This window comes from Paroedura picta, chromosome 7 (genome assembly GCF_049243985.1).
Source record: "Paroedura picta isolate Pp20150507F chromosome 7, Ppicta_v3.0, whole genome shotgun sequence".
NCBI lineage: Eukaryota > Metazoa > Chordata > Lepidosauria > Squamata > Gekkonidae > Paroedura > Paroedura picta.
Genome location: NC_135375.1, coordinates 121116262 through 121131918, shown reverse-complemented (window position 1 = coordinate 121131918; position 15657 = coordinate 121116262). Strand labels below are relative to the sequence as shown.

General features: G+C 55.8%; 2 protein-coding genes across 4 annotated transcripts in view; one reads left to right on the top strand and one right to left on the bottom strand.

Moving 5' to 3' along the window:
- Positions 1-3193, top strand: part of TMEM39A (transmembrane protein 39A) — a 29131-nt gene extending 25938 nt beyond the window's left edge. For both annotated transcript variants that reach the window (XM_077346194.1, XM_077346193.1), the window contains 2 exons: positions 633-753; positions 2881-3193. In XM_077346194.1, the coding sequence (XP_077202309.1) occupies positions 633-753; positions 2881-3114 (355 nt within the window). In that variant the 3' untranslated portion in view covers positions 3115-3193. The remainder of the gene's footprint in view (positions 1-632; positions 754-2880) is intronic.
- A 5035-nt stretch (positions 3194-8228) lies between these two features.
- The window catches only part of LOC143841636 (uncharacterized), a 31240-nt gene continuing 23811 nt past the window's right edge, over positions 8229-15657 (bottom strand). The window contains exons 15-20 of one of the 2 annotated variants that reach the window (XR_013232742.1): positions 14990-15138; positions 13778-13840; positions 11457-11532; positions 10404-10537; positions 9696-9783; positions 8229-8761 (exon numbers count right to left, since the gene is read on the bottom strand). Coding sequence is in view for 1 of the 2 variants with exons in the window: in XM_077346244.1 (XP_077202359.1) it covers positions 8651-8761; positions 9696-9783; positions 10404-10488; positions 11457-11532; positions 13778-13840; positions 14990-15138 (572 nt within the window). In the remaining variant the exon portion in view is untranslated. The remainder of the gene's footprint in view (positions 8762-9695; positions 9784-10403; positions 10538-11456; positions 11533-13777; positions 13841-14989; positions 15139-15657) is intronic. The other variant, XM_077346244.1, reaches the window with a different exon arrangement.

Genomic DNA, 15657 nt, shown 5'->3' with positions numbered 1-15657 from the left:
ATTCCAGGTGACACCCCTTCCCTTTGCTTCTCATGGCCTGGTCTCCAAGGACACAGAGAGGACCCCGGCCCAAACACTAGGCAGATTTACTACCTACCCCTTCCAATGGAATGGCAGAGACACAGGCCCACCCCCCACACACACACCTTCTGAACCCCTTCTGAATTCCCAAAGATTGCAGTATACTAGTCACCTTCAGAAGAACAGGCAGGATTTAGAGCTGGCAGGTCGACAGCTGCCGCCTGACTCTTCAACACCTCACAGAGATAGAGGCATCGGGGAGCCATACATCGCTTTATGCCACGGCATTTGATGCAGCTTCCAGATCCAGACTCTGGCGGAAATTACGGGCCTCCTCCATTGAACAACTCTTGCTCCTTATTCAGTTTATTCATGGACAGACTGTCCTCAGAGTTAGGTGCAGCCGAAATGGGCAACCAACCTCATTAAAATGTACAGGGGTGTTAGGCAGGGATGCCTCCTAGCCCCCTGTATTGTACGTCTTTGATGCTAACAACTTACTGAATATGCCAGGCAAGCCTCAAAAAGTGAGGTCCCTCTGGTCCCTGGCCCACGGAGCAGCTCTTTACAGGTGTGCTGGACAAAATAGCTTTCCCCCTCTTCCTCCACAGCTGGTCTGAGAGCACAATATGGCCCCAGGGGGTGCTGGTGCGGCACAGCCGGTGTCTGTACAAGGCAGTCGGGCCTTACAATGTAGCAGTGCCTTCAGATGTCTCCCACGCCCGCTTCTACGTAAGTATTGCACATGGATGGGGGAGCAGTCGGGCCCCAAGAGCAGGGATGGACATCGAACTGGAGACACAATTTGGCATGAACCTGGTCTGATTCGTGGCCCCCAAGCCAATCTAACAGTGGAGCAGCACAGATCCACTGCAGGTGTGTTAGGTTTAAATGGCTGCGAGACAATTCACCATTCCGTTGTGTTTCCCCTGATTTTTTTTTGGGGGGGGGGGTTAATGAACCAGTGAAATAACTCTCAGTCACTTCAGCCTAACAGCCGACAGACGCACCAACCTCCTGAGCCATTTCCATTTCACTCTCCCCTCAGAAGCGAGTGGAGGCAAAACCAACCATCCATTTAAACCTAACAGTGGGATGGGTCTGCCCATCATCTGTTCGGGATTAAATGGCTGCCAGGGGAACCAAACTGGCTGTTAGTCCAAACTGAAAGGTTGAGGTTTGTGCCCATCCTCCGGGAGTGCAGCATGTCTCGACTAGGATAGGTTGTGTTTGCTTGCCCCCCACCCCCTGGGCACAGCTGCAGCTCTTCAGTCTAAATGACTTCAAATAGGTCATCGCTTCTGTCTAGGGTTGGGCGCCTCGGCCGCCTTGGCAATCACGCCCCCTTGGGCTTCCCCAGCCCTACTTGTATCCTGCCCATGTCTGAGATGCTCACGGAAGCTGCCTGTTGCTCTCGGGATGCGGCATGGCTGCCTCCTTTGGAGGATAGCAAGGACTGCCCAGCTGCAGTGCCCTTCTTGAGTGGGAACAGCCGTCCTCCGAAAACAAGCTGGAAATCGCTTGGGCTGGGGTGGAGTTGCTGCCTCACGGCCACTGACTTTCAGGATCTCACTCCGATTGAGTCCTTGGCTAGTGAAGTGGGCATCAGCAGGAGCTGTTATCACTGGAGTGGTTTTTGACCGTGGCTGGCTGGATTGGGCTGTGGAAACACCACCTGTGGGATTGGCTGAGGCCCCTGCAAATGGTTAATCTCATGCCTTGAGCCCTCGAGAGTGTGGTGAACCCAGGAGCCTCCGCTTCTGTCCTCACGGCTAGCGGGGCACAGAGTAGGCCAGTGATGGCCCAGCCTTTTGCTTCAGTCCATCCTCTAAAAGGGGGTTCTGTACCTGCCTGAGCCTGCAGGACATTTGGCATTCCAGTACAGTGCAGAGGGAGCAGCCCCAAAATGGCTGCCGCCACTTGCCTTCAGGCGCACCTGGATGATCCCTGCACCACGGTGGCAGCTGCTACTAAAGCAAGAACATTAATGATCTGCAGAGCCAGTCAGGAGCCCCACCAGGCCCTGCCCACTCTAGGAACCCTGGGGGACCCCTGCTCTATGGTGTTCCAAGCAGGCCTTTTCCCACCCACCAGCTCGAAGGCCCCTTCAGCTGCTTGCCGGCCTAATGGGGATTTGAGCTCAGTTTTCTTGCCTCGAGATTTTCTGAGGGTGGGTCTTAAAACCCTTGTTTTACTGTTGCGAACAGAGGCCAAGCACTATTTTATTATGGCATCTTTTGTTGTAAACCGCCCTGTAAACCGCTTGTGGGGAGGAGTGGTGTAAAAGTGTCGTTATCATCATTGATGATTGATTGATTTCCAGCCCTCTTCCCTGTCCTGGGAAGAGTCTGGTTAGTGTCTGGGAAGAGTCTGGCTAGTCAAATTGCGGCCATACTCCTGGTATGGTCCCTGCTCTGCGTTGGGCAGGCAAGGGCATGCAAGGACATGCTCCTGGGGGCAGCTCTGGTGCCAGGAGTCTTGCTCTCTCTCCTTTGAAAGTCACCGAAGACCATGCTGGGTGGAGGGTTTTCAGTCCCACTCTTCCCCTTCTCCCGTCAGAGTTAGAATTTGTTACATCTGGGCAGGGCTTTGGGGTAGCTGGAAGTTATTAGTACTTAATTCTTCTGTGGAAGAGGGCATTGGGGGGGATCCATCCATCTGCCCAGTGGCCCTCCTCTGGCAGAAGAGCCACTGAAAGGGGAGGAAGCCACAGGGAAGGGGTGGGGTGGGGGTGTAACTAGTTCTGTTAATAAATGCTTGCTCAGTAGGGTGGGCTGGTGTCCAGCCTGTTGGCTCACAGCTCCTGCGCAGAAGAGTCCCCCCCTCGTCCGCACTCACGGCCCCGTTTTTCCTCCGCAGTTCCTCTTCCACCGCCCGTTACGGCTCCTGAACCTACTCATCCTCATTGAGGGCAGCGTGGTGTGCTACCAGCTCTACTCCCTCTTGCGGTCAGAGAAGTGGAACCACACGCTTTCCATGGCCCTGATCCTCTTCTGCAACTATTACGTCTTATTTAAACTCCTGCGGGACCGGATAGTGCTGGGCAGGGCGTATTCGTACCCCCTCAGCAGCTACGGGCTGAAGGCCCATTAATCCTCGGAGGAAGGGAAGGCTATTTTCATACAGTTCTATTTTTTTTTCTTGCAACTGTTTATAAATATTTAAAAAAATATTTTATATTTTTTATACTACTGTTTTTTTGTGGGGCGGGGAAGGGCCGAGTGGCAATTATATGTCACTTTATAAACCAGGTGTTATTTTATATCAAGAAAACCATTGTGTATATACTGCATTATCTACATATATCTATGTGAAGCAAGAGCCCTGTACGTGTGGTTACTCCTTCCGCTGTCAGCGCACCAGGCGAGCCCCTGGTCTTCTCTTCCTGCCCCTCATTCCCCAGGCCCAGCATCCCCAGCCCTCGTCAGCCTGCAGGCACCACTGTCATTCTGACACCGAAGGACTGCCCCAGGAGGAGGAACCGGACAGAAACTGCCACCTCAGCTGACGTGGTCCGTACCTTTGCACTGCTGTGGCAACTGCAGCCAAAGCAACTTAAAAAAAATCCACAGCCAATCAGGAGCCATGCAAGCAAAAGCCCCACTTGGACCCAAGCATGTAGTTGCAAGTTCCTTCCTAGTGTAGGGGGTTGGACTAGATGACCCTGGGGGTCCCTTCTAACTAGGATTCTATGACTTGGCAGGCTAATGGTGCCCACGGGCATCAAACTGGGGACCCCCTGCTCCAGGCAGAGCAACCTGCCTCTGTGTACCTGAGTGCCAGGTATCCAGGGCCACGCCTCTGTCGAAGAGAGCGAGATGTGGGTGGCATTTTTGTCTTTGCCAAGCAGACTCGTATCTTGCTCCACAGACTGATTGGGCTCTGCACCCTCAGCTTCTTTGCCAAGCTGCTTATGTACTTCGTTTCCTCAAGGAGGCAGATAGGATATCCCCAGGAGGTCCCCTTTGACTGGGCTTGGCTCATCTCCCTAAGGCAGGGGTAGTCAACCTGTGGTCCTCCAGATGTCCATGGACTACAATTCCCATGAGCCCCTGCCAGCATTTGCTGAGAGGGGCTCATGGGAATTGTAGTCCATGGTCATCTGGAAGGCTACAGGTTGACTACCCCTGCCCTAAGGGGCTTCCAGGCTCAGCATTGGCCCTGCAACATTTTGAGGGGCATCCCAGGTATTCCCACAGGCTGTTGTAGAAGTGGTTGAAGGCAAGCCCAAGGGAGATTCCATTCCACAGCACAGGCAGAGGGAAGGGGGTTCTTAACCATCCCTTTGTGCTGGGATCCCAGAAGTAGTGGCCCAGGTAGCTGGCTTCATCTGGGGGTGGGAAGTAGATTTTGACTGATCCTGCCTTTAGGGCTTGGCCAAAGTGAGCCAGTAAACGCAGTTTTAACTCTTCAAGGAACACAACTGCCATGTGGTCCATTGCAATATATGGCCTAAACAGAGATTTCTTGTGGATCAGGCCTGTAAGGCTGACCAGCTTGCCCTTCCTTTTGGAGAAGAGGAGGAGGAGCTGGTTTTTGACCCTGCTTTTCACTGCTCAGAGCAGCTTACAGGCAGCCGTCCCTACCTCTCCCCAACCCTGTGGGGGAGGTGGGGCTGAGAACTGAGAAAACTGCTCTGAGAGAACTGGGACTGGCCCAAGGCCACTGAACTGGCTACACATGGAAGAGAATCATAGAATTGGAAGGACCCCTGGGTCATCTAGTCCAACCCCCTGCACTATGCATGACTATGAAGGCCAGCTGTTCATGGGCTCCCTGATAAGCCCCCTCTGGTACTGCTCTTCTTTGCTTCCATTTGGTAAAGTGGAGTGGGGAACCAAGCCCGGCTCTCCTGCTCTTTAACCCCCACACCATGCTGGCTGTCCAAACAGCTCCTTGGATGTGCACTGCAAGTTGGGCGGAAGCCAGAGGTCCATGGAGGTAGTTTCCTGAGGCCTCTGCTGCGGCTTCACGGCCATTCTCAGTAGAAGTGGCCACTGGAGACAGGCCGCCCCTGGGGCAGGGGGCACCTCTTCTGCCAGGGGATTGCTCCCATTAAGTCTGATGGCTGCACCAAGGGGCCGGCTCCGCACTTGCTATGCACTGCGGGATGCTCTCTGCCTGGTGAGGGTGCTCCGGCCTTGCGTGTGGTACTTCCTTCTCGGGGGCAAACAAGGCATTTGTTGGGCCGTCTCCACACACCCGAGAACCCTTGGCCTCCAATTTAGAATTGTCTTCCTCACCCCTTTTTAAACTTCCTTTTGAGATTTTAATTCCTGAAGTTCATTACAGGCCAAAGCTTTTGTGCAGTGGGAATGCTCCTCCTGCTCTCTTGGGAATTCTGGCCCTGCCTCTCTAAGCAAATCAGAATTAGCCAACCTGGCTAGGCATTTTTTCCTTCCCCCTAGGAAACTAAGCAGGGTCTGCCTTGGAGGGGAGACCCCCCCCCCGGAAGACCAGTGTTCCTCTGCAGAGGCAGGAAATGGCAAAATACCTCTCACCATTGGTGGCCTCCAAAACACAGGGGTCACCCCAAGTCAGCTGCAACTTGACGGCATCTTCCATCCCCACAAGCCCCCTGGGGGCTACCCAGCATCCACTCCTAAGCAGGAGTTGCCAGGCAGCTCCACTGTTCCATTCTCTGCCTGAGACCATTCGGAGTCCTTGATGGTCCCAAGCAGAAGGTCTTCTCACCCCATTTCTCCGAATCAGGCTCTGAATAAGGCTTCTGTGACACTCCAGCATCAGCTACTAGGGTGGAAATCCCCCTGTAATACTTAGAAACAGGGTAGTCAACCTGTGGTCCTCCAGAGGTCCCCTTGAGCCCCTGCCAGCAAACACTGCTTTGAAGGATGATTCTACGGCTGGAGGGGAGGCAGCGGTCAAAGGCCAGCCGTTCACAGAGTCCCTGAGGAGCCTCCGCTGGCACGGCTGCTCTTTGCTGACATTTGGTAAAGAATTCAGGAGGGAGTTTTCCCTAGGAATGCTTTCTTAGCCTTGGTCACAGACTCCTTCTAGGGAACCTCCCTGTGTGCACGTCCATTGTGTTGCAAGCCACCTGAGCGGGGGGGGGGGGGGCATTTGTGCAAGATGCCTTTAGTGACACGCCCAGACTTCATCCTGCCGAGAAATTGCTGACGTGGAGCAGAGCGGTACTTTCCCCCCCCCCCCATCCAAATTATGTTGGCAGTTCTCACGTGTAGCACAGGCTTCCTCCGCCCCCAGATGGTGCTTCTCCTGGCACCATCTAGTAGAAGGGCTGGATACCATTCAGACGAGAGCCCCTCCCTCCTTTCTTCCTCCTTCCGATTTGCCTCCCGTGAGCCGCTTCAGCCGCCTTCCGCAAGCCTCAGCAGGGTGGGGCAGGCAGGGGATCCGAGGGCTGTCCGGCAGCCAGGCAAGGGCCGTTTGGAGGCAGCTTGCCATCGCCTGCCTCTGCGTCCTGCCCCCTCGAGTTCCTTGGAAGAGCCACCTTCCAAATCCTTGCAGCTCTCCCATCCGGCTGCAAGTCGTGGGATTTCTCTGCCGAGCTCCTCCTCTGCTCAGACTCTGTCCCCCTTGAAGGCATATCGGTGCCAAGCGGTTTAGCCCAAAGATCCCAACTGACGGAGGCCTTTTTTCTGCCCCACGGACTGACACGGGGAAATCTCAGAGAGCGAAAATGCAAAAATGGTGTGCAGAACCACCAGAGGCAACCTTCAGTAGAAGCACGTTAGTTAGGATGGACAGTAGAAGACTGGCCAACAACTTCCAGGGCTGGCCAAATTGTCTCTCCAGATGTCCATGGACTGCAATTCCCATGAACCCCTGCCAGGCTCATGGGAATTGTAGTCCACGGACATCTGGAGAGCCACAGTTTGGCCAGCCCTGGCCTAGGCGTCTTCCTGTTCAAAGTATACGCAAACTTCTCTTGTCACAGTTGCCCTTCATCCAGCGGGAGGGGAGAGGGATCCTTGTGCACAAAATAACCACGTGATTGTAAGCAAGTAAATCTATTGCAACTTCTGTCTCTGATTCTGGGCAACTGGGTCTGGCAGGATTGTTCAACAAGTTGGGGGAGACATAAGCTCGGGACGACATGCCCATGAGCCTGCGAGAGCTGGTGGGCCTCTGTCAACGTGGATTCTTGCGAAATATCACACCTCTGGCCTTGAGGCAAAATCCCTCCTTTCACCTTGGATAGGGGTCCCAATGTGGTTCTCATGGTGCCCAAGGTGTGAGGATGTGCATGGGAGAGAAATTGGTCCTTGGATTCAGAATCAGAAACAGAGCTGGAAGAGACCATAGAAGGCCATCCAGTTCAGTTCCCCCCCCCCCCCCCCCCAGGAACCTCGGATGGATTCAGCTGAAACAGCCACCAGACAGCCATCCAGATCAGCTGTTTGGTAGCTCTTTCCCCATCCCAGTGGAAAGCCTGCTTTATGCTGCCTGGGAAGGCTCTAGTGCAGCAGTCCGCAACCTTTTCCGGTTTGCAGACCGCTAGCAGGGATGTGGGGGGAGGGAGCGACCCAGGGGGCTGCCTGCGTTTGCACTCCCAGTGGGCCCCCCCCCCCCGCAGTGAGAAGTTCGCCGGGCTGTGAGCTAATCGGCCGCTTTGGTGGCTGATTTGCTCGCGGCCTGGCAAGGGGGGGGGGGAGGCGCGGCCCCTGTGGCCTGCTGCTGAGGCTTTCGCGGCCTGGCAGTGGGTCGCAGACCAAAGGAGGTTGCAAACAGCTGTTGGGCAGCTCCTCCTGCTTCTCCCTTCCCAGCATGGAGAATTCAGGCTTTTGGCAGCCTGGGGACAAACTTTTAAAAAGCACACCAAACAGCCGGTCAGCTGCTTGGCACACTCTCCCCCTCCCTTTTAGACTGCCCAAACTGCAATTCAGAGACAGTTGCTTTGGCTGGTTTAAATTACAGGGGTCTTCAATTCGCCTCTGACTCATCCAAAACGTACACGAAGCAACACTGATTAGCATACTTTTCAACTTCTCTGAACCGAACTGTCCCCTCTTTTGGAGAGTCTGTGGGGTGGGTGGGGCTTTTACCTAGCAAGGCTTCTGATTGGGTGTTTAAATGATGCTCTGGCAGCGGGTGTCATCAAAGCACACGGATCTTCACGGCATGATTTGAGGGTCGGCTGGGGCCGGTTCCATTTCCGAAGACAGCCATTCTGTGGCTGCACACGGAATTCCACAGGCCATGGGGAGAATTAAACACTCAGCAGGGAACAGGAACTCTTGCATATATTTTCTGAATATACCCATTTTGTCGCCAAGAGACACAACAGTGTTGTCTGCCTGGAGGTCCAACCAACTACAATGCAGCCCAACCCTCAGCGCAACGAACACTGTCCCTGCAGCATGCCTGAAAATGTTCAAAGCCTGACAACCGAGTGAAGTTTTCCCTTTCAGTTTTTCCCTGAGAGAGCAACAGTTTTGGTAACTTTCAACTGGTCCATCAAAGATAGGAGAAAGACACACCCAAACCACAAATAAATCCATGCCCCAATATAACGAAATGACATCCCCAAGCATGTCTGTGTGGAAAGGGGGTGGGGGGAATCATTTCAGCTCACAGCCTGACACAAATCAGCCCTGCAAAAAAACCCTAAAACTCCACCCCGCTGCAAATCCGGGAGCCCGCCCCGTCACCCAAGTATGTCATAATAAATGTCAGGTTTTGCTGTCACATCCCGAAATCGCTCCAACTTCAGGCCGACCCGGAACAGCAGAGCTTCGTCCCACCACTTGGCCATGACCTGCCGAAGAGAAACCCGGAGCGTGAGAAGGGCTGGTGGCAGAGAAGGCCCCGGAGACTTCTGGGAAGCAACAGCCTCTTTCAAGCGGGACACCCAGAAAGAAGGGCTGGCCACTGGCCCCTCCCAGGGGGGGTGTGGGTGCCCCCCTCCCCGCCTGCCTGCCTCCCACAGGGCTCTCCCTCTGTGCACGCTCCAGCAGCAAGAGCACCGTCACACACGCCGTTGCCTTCGACTCAGTCGGACACTTGGTCCGCCACGGGCAGTCTCGTCCACCGGCAGCGCTCTTGAGCCTTTCCCATCCCCTCCTGCCCGGCCCTTTTAACTGGAGAGGCCGGGGATTGAGCCGGGGATTGAGCCGGGGACTCTCTGCATGCCGAGCAGATGCTCAGCCAGTGAGCCGTGGCCCACCCCGGCGTGCCTCCCTGCACAAACGGACCCGTCTTGCACTTTGCAGGGGACTGAGGTAATCTTGGGCCTGGAGCCAGCAGGACTGGCTGTTCTCTGTATCAACAGCAGCATGCGATGTCCGGCTGAGCAACACGTCCCAAACGCTGCTTCGTCCCCCACATGCTGCAGGCAAGGGACCCCTTGGCCAAGACGCAAGATGCCCTTTGCTAGAAGCTCCTGTGCTACCAACGAAGGTAACTACCTCACCGTAGGCCTCTTCCCTAAGGACCCCTCCCCCACGCATGCAGGCGGGGAGGGGGCTCTTTCTCTAGCCACGCAGACTAGGTAGGCAAGAGAGGGCAACAGTTACACAGGGAGGGGGGTCCCAAGCAATGAATGAGTCTGGAAGGAAGGGGCCCCTTCTGCTATCCCTACCTGACCTGGCAAACTGGGGCAAAACTAAAAAGTATGTTGCTCCTTCCTGGATGAGAAAGAACTTGAGATGACCCCTGCCCAGGCAGCATCAACCAGGAAAAGGCTGGTTTACCTGAAGGCTGACCGGAAGCCCCGAGGCTGTGTAGCCCACCGGCACCACCAGCGCTGGGATGCCCGTCAAGTTGGCCAGCTGCATGAACCTGCGGGGAGGAAGAGTCTGCTCTCATTTTGGCTCGACAGGCAAGCTGGGTCAGGACGAGGGCCTGGAGCAGCCGGTTCGGACAGCGCCACACACCACCCTCTTTGGGCTTTCAGTGGAGGGATGGATGCATGTTTGGGATCGGGTGTCAGGCAAACGGGGGGGGGGGACCAAACCCCAAAGAAGATGTTACTGTCTTTCTGCCTTCACAAGGCAAACCAAGCCCCCAGAAATTGAAGGCAACCTTGAGGTCAGGGGTCCCCAACGTGGTGCCCACAAAGTGATCTGAGTTTGCCCAGCAAGGCTTCCTACTGGCCCCTGGACAAGTGTTGGGATTTGCAGGGTTTCCTTTAGCAGCAGCAGCTGCCACAACACCACAAAGGTGACTGAAGGGGAGCCCCGGCAGCCATTTTGTGACTGGCTCCATTTCCTGCTACCGGCTGCTTCTGCCTCCTGCGGCAGTCCTCTGGGGGCGCCCATCCGAGGGCACCGGCAGGCCCCAAACACCTGGGACCCACCACAGAAGGCGGGGCTTTTCAGCCGCTTGGCTCCACCTGCCCCTCCCTCCTCAGTAGCCCACCAAGGGCAATCTGCTCGGGGGCCCACAGGCCTCGGCCTCACCTCATGGTGCGGAGGGTCGTCCGGGCATCGCTACACCCAGTCTGCAGATCGGAGCCCTGGATTCGTGGGGCCGGACACGCTGTGCCTTGGGTGAGGAAGACACGGGCAGCAAGAAGTCATCTCCGGCTCTGCTCCTGCAGCGAACGCTGAATTTCCGAGTCCAACCGGAAACACGACTGCCAGGGGCCCACTCCCCACAGGCCTCCACCCACCCACCCAGGGATTCGGGACACTTTCCAATCAACCCGCTCGATCCACCAACATCCACGGTAAGTCTCTGTTCGGGTTGTGTGCTTCGACTGCCAAAGTGACGCAGAGCTGGCTGCTTCGGGCCGGAACGGACGCTTCGGTGGCCGACGTGCACAGCCCAAGTCTCTGTCCAGCCACTGCTTGACGACTGCCCCTGAGGGGGAGGTCACCACTTCCCCAGGGAGCCCGTTCCATTGCTGAACTACTCTGAACTACTCCATTGCTGAACTACCTCCCCAAGTCCCTTGGCTTCTCCTCCCCGGTCCTGATCTCTAGGATGAGATCTGAGACCCCCAGAGACCGTCAAGCTTTTCAGGGCATGAGCTTTCAGGAGTAGAAGCCCCTTCCTCCGATATCAGGTGAAGGGAGCTCTGGTTCTCAAAGGCCCATGCCCCCAAAATCTTGTTTGGTCTCTAAGATGCTCATGACTGTAGTTATTTTACTACAGGACACTCTCTGAAGCTCCAAAGTCAGCCATGGACTGGCAATGTCGAGACCACCCTAGTGCCCTAAGGGGCACGCAAACACGGCCGATTCCTTTCCCAGAGGGTGGTCTGGGGGTTGCCAACTCCATGGCATTGGCTCAGGAGTCTTGGGAGACCCAGCCAGGAAATGGGGTGCCCTGAGCAGAGCCTCAAGGACGACGGTGGGCGCTTGGGAAGCAGAGCAGAAACACCGGGCCTTCTGTCGCTCACAAACGCCTCTGCAAGCGGACAGCAGGGCTCCGACCTTGCCTCGAACACCGACACAGCCCTCCCCACCCCCCGCAAGCCTGTTAAGGCTGCTCCTGAAAGCAGGAGATACCTGGAGTGAGGAGGCAGTGGACACTGGCAAAGGTTTCTCGCAAGAAGGCCATGGTGCGGCTTCGCTGACGGTTGGCCTGTAAGGGGAGAGGGAAGGTGGCGTCTGTGGCAGGAGGCTGGCCCAGCAAGAGGCCTCAGTTAAGCCCATGCAGACAAAGGGGCCCAGGTTAACACGGCCAAGCGGGAGCAGTCTAAAAACGAGAGTCAGACTCCCACCGATGATCCTTGTAGCAAGGAGGCAACGTGCAGTCCCTTGATTCGGATCAGAGGCCTTTGCCAGCAGGAACAAGGAAACACCCCATTGAAGGGGCATTCGGGGGGTATCGGAATACATCCAATTCAAGCCCACAATATAACCCAGCCCATGCCTAAACGGCTTCTGTTTCCACAGGGGCAGAAACGGGTCCTGCAGCCCGGCCCCTCAGTCCAGCTGGGGTTTAATGTTTTCTGTGGTCAACAGCACAGCCCTCAGGGCGCCGGCTGAGCAGGGGTGCTGGGGTGGTTCTCTGCCCAAACAAGGCTGGGGCCTGCGCCGTGGGAGAAGGCAGAGAATGCGGCTGGCACCCATCACGGCCTCCCAGAGCCAGGGCTGAAGTATGCTGAATTTGAGTGCTGCTGAGGCTCAGGTTGTACCCAAATGGGCCCAGATTGGCCTGCACAGCAACAATAGAATCATAGAGTTGGAAGGGACCTCATGGGTCATCTAGTCCAACCCCCTGCACTATGCAGGACACTCACATCCCAACTGTCACCTGCTGCCTTCACAGAATCAGCCTCTCCATTAGATGGCTCTCCAGCCTCTGTTTAAGAATATCCAAAGATGGAGAACCCACCACCTCCCGAGGAAGCCTGTCCCACTGAGGAACCGCTCTGACTGTCAGGAACTTCTTCCGGATGTTTAGACGGAATTTCTTTTGAATTAATTTCATCCCATTCGTTCTGGTCCGTCCCTCTGGGGCAAGAGAGAACAACTCTGCTCCATCCTACTTTTAAATACTTGAAGATGTTTATCATATCCCCTCTTAGACCTGGCTCCCCCAGCCTTTCTTCATACATCTTGGTCCCCAAACCCCTCCCCATCTTCACAGGCACAGCAAGAGCTGAGCCCGATATTCACTCATGTCCACATTGCCATCCCGCCTTTCTCCCCTGCGGAGACCCAAAGGGGCTCATAGTGTTCATTCTGACCACAACTCTGTCCCGGACTCCACCCCACCCTTCATGTCTATTCTACAATATCAGAGCGCCACTAATGGTTAAGATTAACTAGATTTAATACCCGCCGGTATCAGTCAAGCCATGGTGGGTTACATAAAATAATACCCCACCAATACATAAAGCCCTTAATCCCCCATTAAAACAATACCTGGGTGGCAAACTATCCCCCCGCCCTCTCAGCCGGCAAATTCCCCTGCCTGTGCCTCATGGATGCCGACTCCACTGTGGGTGGTCTAGTCTAGAGGGCTCCCTCCAATCTCCCATGTCCTGGCCTCACCCAAAGACCTGGCGGAAGAGCTCCATCTTACTGGCCGTGCGGAACAGAGAAAGTTCTTGCAGGGCCCTCAGCTCTTCTGCGAGCTCATTCCACCAGCTCAGGGCCAGGGCAGAAAAGGCCCCTGCCTGGCTCTGTGCCCTGCTGTGGGCCCTCCAAAGGAACTGGCTGGCCCCTGGGTGAGACAGGAGGCTGGACTGGAGGGACCCTCCCTGGTCTGACCCAGCAGGGCTCTTCTGAGGTCTTGGCCTCTCTGCTCTGTTGTTGGCCATCCAGAGGGACTGGCTGGCCAGTGCGCGGTGGTGTCCGAATCGGCCATTCCAGGCCGACACAACCAGCACCATGCCGCAGGGGGGGTGGGGGGGAGGCACGGTGCCAGTGTGTCAGTCGGCGCATACATGTGTGGAGCTTTGCACTTGTGTGTGTGTGCTGAGTTGCACACCAGCGCCCGTGCCTCCCCCCCCCCATGGCGTGGTGCTGGCTGCGTCAGCCTGGAACGGCCGATTCAGATGCTACCGCGCGCAACCGTATAATGGCCACTGTTGAGATGGGAAGCTGGATGAGATGGATCCCTGGTTTGATCCAGCAGGGTTCCTCTGATTTTCTTATACGCTCTTATCCTGCAGACTGACATGGCTTTTCCCTGAAACTACCTTCTCAGGCAGACACAGTGGATTTTCCACACTCCCAATCAGGTGACCCCTCACAGGCTGTGTCGAGCGGCCCCCGGAGATCTCAGGGGCAACACGAGGCTACCATCCCCTTCACCATCTGTCCTTTCCCCAGCCAACAAGGACTGTTCTCCTCACTCCCAGCAGCCTCCTGCTTACCTTGATGTAATCCAGAGCCGTGAACTGGCAGGCAAGGGCCAAATTCAGGCGAGTTTCCAGATTCTGAAAGAGACCAAGGGCAGGGATGTCCATGCAGGCAGAACTAAGCCAGGGGTGGCCACACTGTGGCTCTCCGGAGGTCTATGGACTACAATCCCCATGAGCCCATGTCAGTAGTCCATGGACCTCCAGAGAGCCACAGTTTGGCCACCACTGCTTCCTGCTGGAGCAGACCTTCAGCTTGGTGCATTCCATGGAGCAGGACCACACGAGGTCCCTCCCGGCACCCCTGGAGAAATCCCGCCCCCTGAAGTGTGGGGTTTTGTCCGAGCCTGCTCTGACATCCTCGGGCCTCTTCCCGCAGCCGAGGGAATCAGTTTGCTTCCGAAGGATGCTCAACCGATCTTGCAGGGAGCAAAATTCCTTCCCCCTCGTGGAAGAGGGCCCCTGAGAGAGCATAAAGGTCAGAGGGCAGGCCAGGGGGAGCGGAGCTGGAGAGAGAAAAGGGGTCTGCCCCGGGTCCACCAAGAATTGGGGATCCATTTGCCACCCTGCCTCCAATTGGCTTCTCTTCCCCGCAATAGCTTTGGCCTTGCCACTGAAGGTCTGGATCCTGCGGGCCAAGCGCAGGCCATTCTCTTTGCAACTCCCTCTGGCTTCTCCCAACATGGGAGACCTTCAGGATCCAGATCTTCACCCCCAGCCTGCCAAGCTGGAAGCCCCTCCGAGAGAGCCTGAGCCCGGTCCATGATGGGCCAGCAGGTGCAACTGGGGGCTCCGCAAGGCAAGAACCAAGGAAGTAAAACCCCCTACTCCTTGGCAGCCCTTGCTAGGAAGGGAGCAGAGGAGACACGGTGGTTCAGGTGGGTCCGTGACAGAAAACAGGGACTGTTGGAGCACCCCTGAGGAGCTGCCGCTGCAGCAGAGCAGGCCATTACGGGGGCCTGGAGAGGCCCTCTTGAGTATGGAGTATGGAGTATGGAGTATGGAGTATGGAGTATGGAGTATGGAGTATGGAGTATGGAGTATGGAGTATGGAGCAGGGAGTCCCACCAGCCTGGGTGAGCAGGAGTCAGCCACGCCAAGACAGGAGGGATTTCCCCGCAGAGCCAGCCGAGCCAAGCAGGCGGCCCCTCCTGCTCTCTTGCACGGTGTGAATGGAGACTGGAGCAGATAGCCCATAACTGGCCCAGCCCCCCCCCCCCAACCTACCATTTGCTGAAAGTGATTATTGAAATCAGGCTGCAGGTAGTCCCTCATCTCGCTCAGGATGCAGATGACGTGTGCCACCCGGATCTCCTCCACCTCCGGCAGGGACACCTCCTCCACCGAGGCCCCCAGGCTCTCCAGGGAAGCCACCGCTGCAGGCGAGAGGGAGAAGGGGGAGAGGACCAAAGCCGCTTCTGGGCGTTATCCAGCAGCCCTGGGGCAGAAGAGGCGGCCGAGAGGGAGGCCAGCCCACCCGCCAGGACTGAGGAGCGATAGAGGTCCGTCTGCAGGAAGGACTCGGCCACTGACCCCCGCTTGGCTCTCTCCAGGGCTTAGATTGGTCGACCGCCTCTCTCCCAAAGTGGGCTCCAGCCGGTTCACAACATACTTAAAATACATCACCAACAGGATTTATTTCATTGAGAATTAAAATGTAACTATTTTGTATGAATTATATGATATGATGATTTATATCATATTATATTTTATATTATATGCTGACCTCCCCTTGCAGAATGTGAAACCGTTAGAAAATAAAAATTCGATAACTACACCGTGATAGCAGCAATAACCTATTAAAACTAAACCAAGTCTCTAACTAGTAACAAATTCAACCGACTAATGGCATCCCGTTTTCTAGCCACGGTTCCTCTTCCCTACCCGTTGGCAAT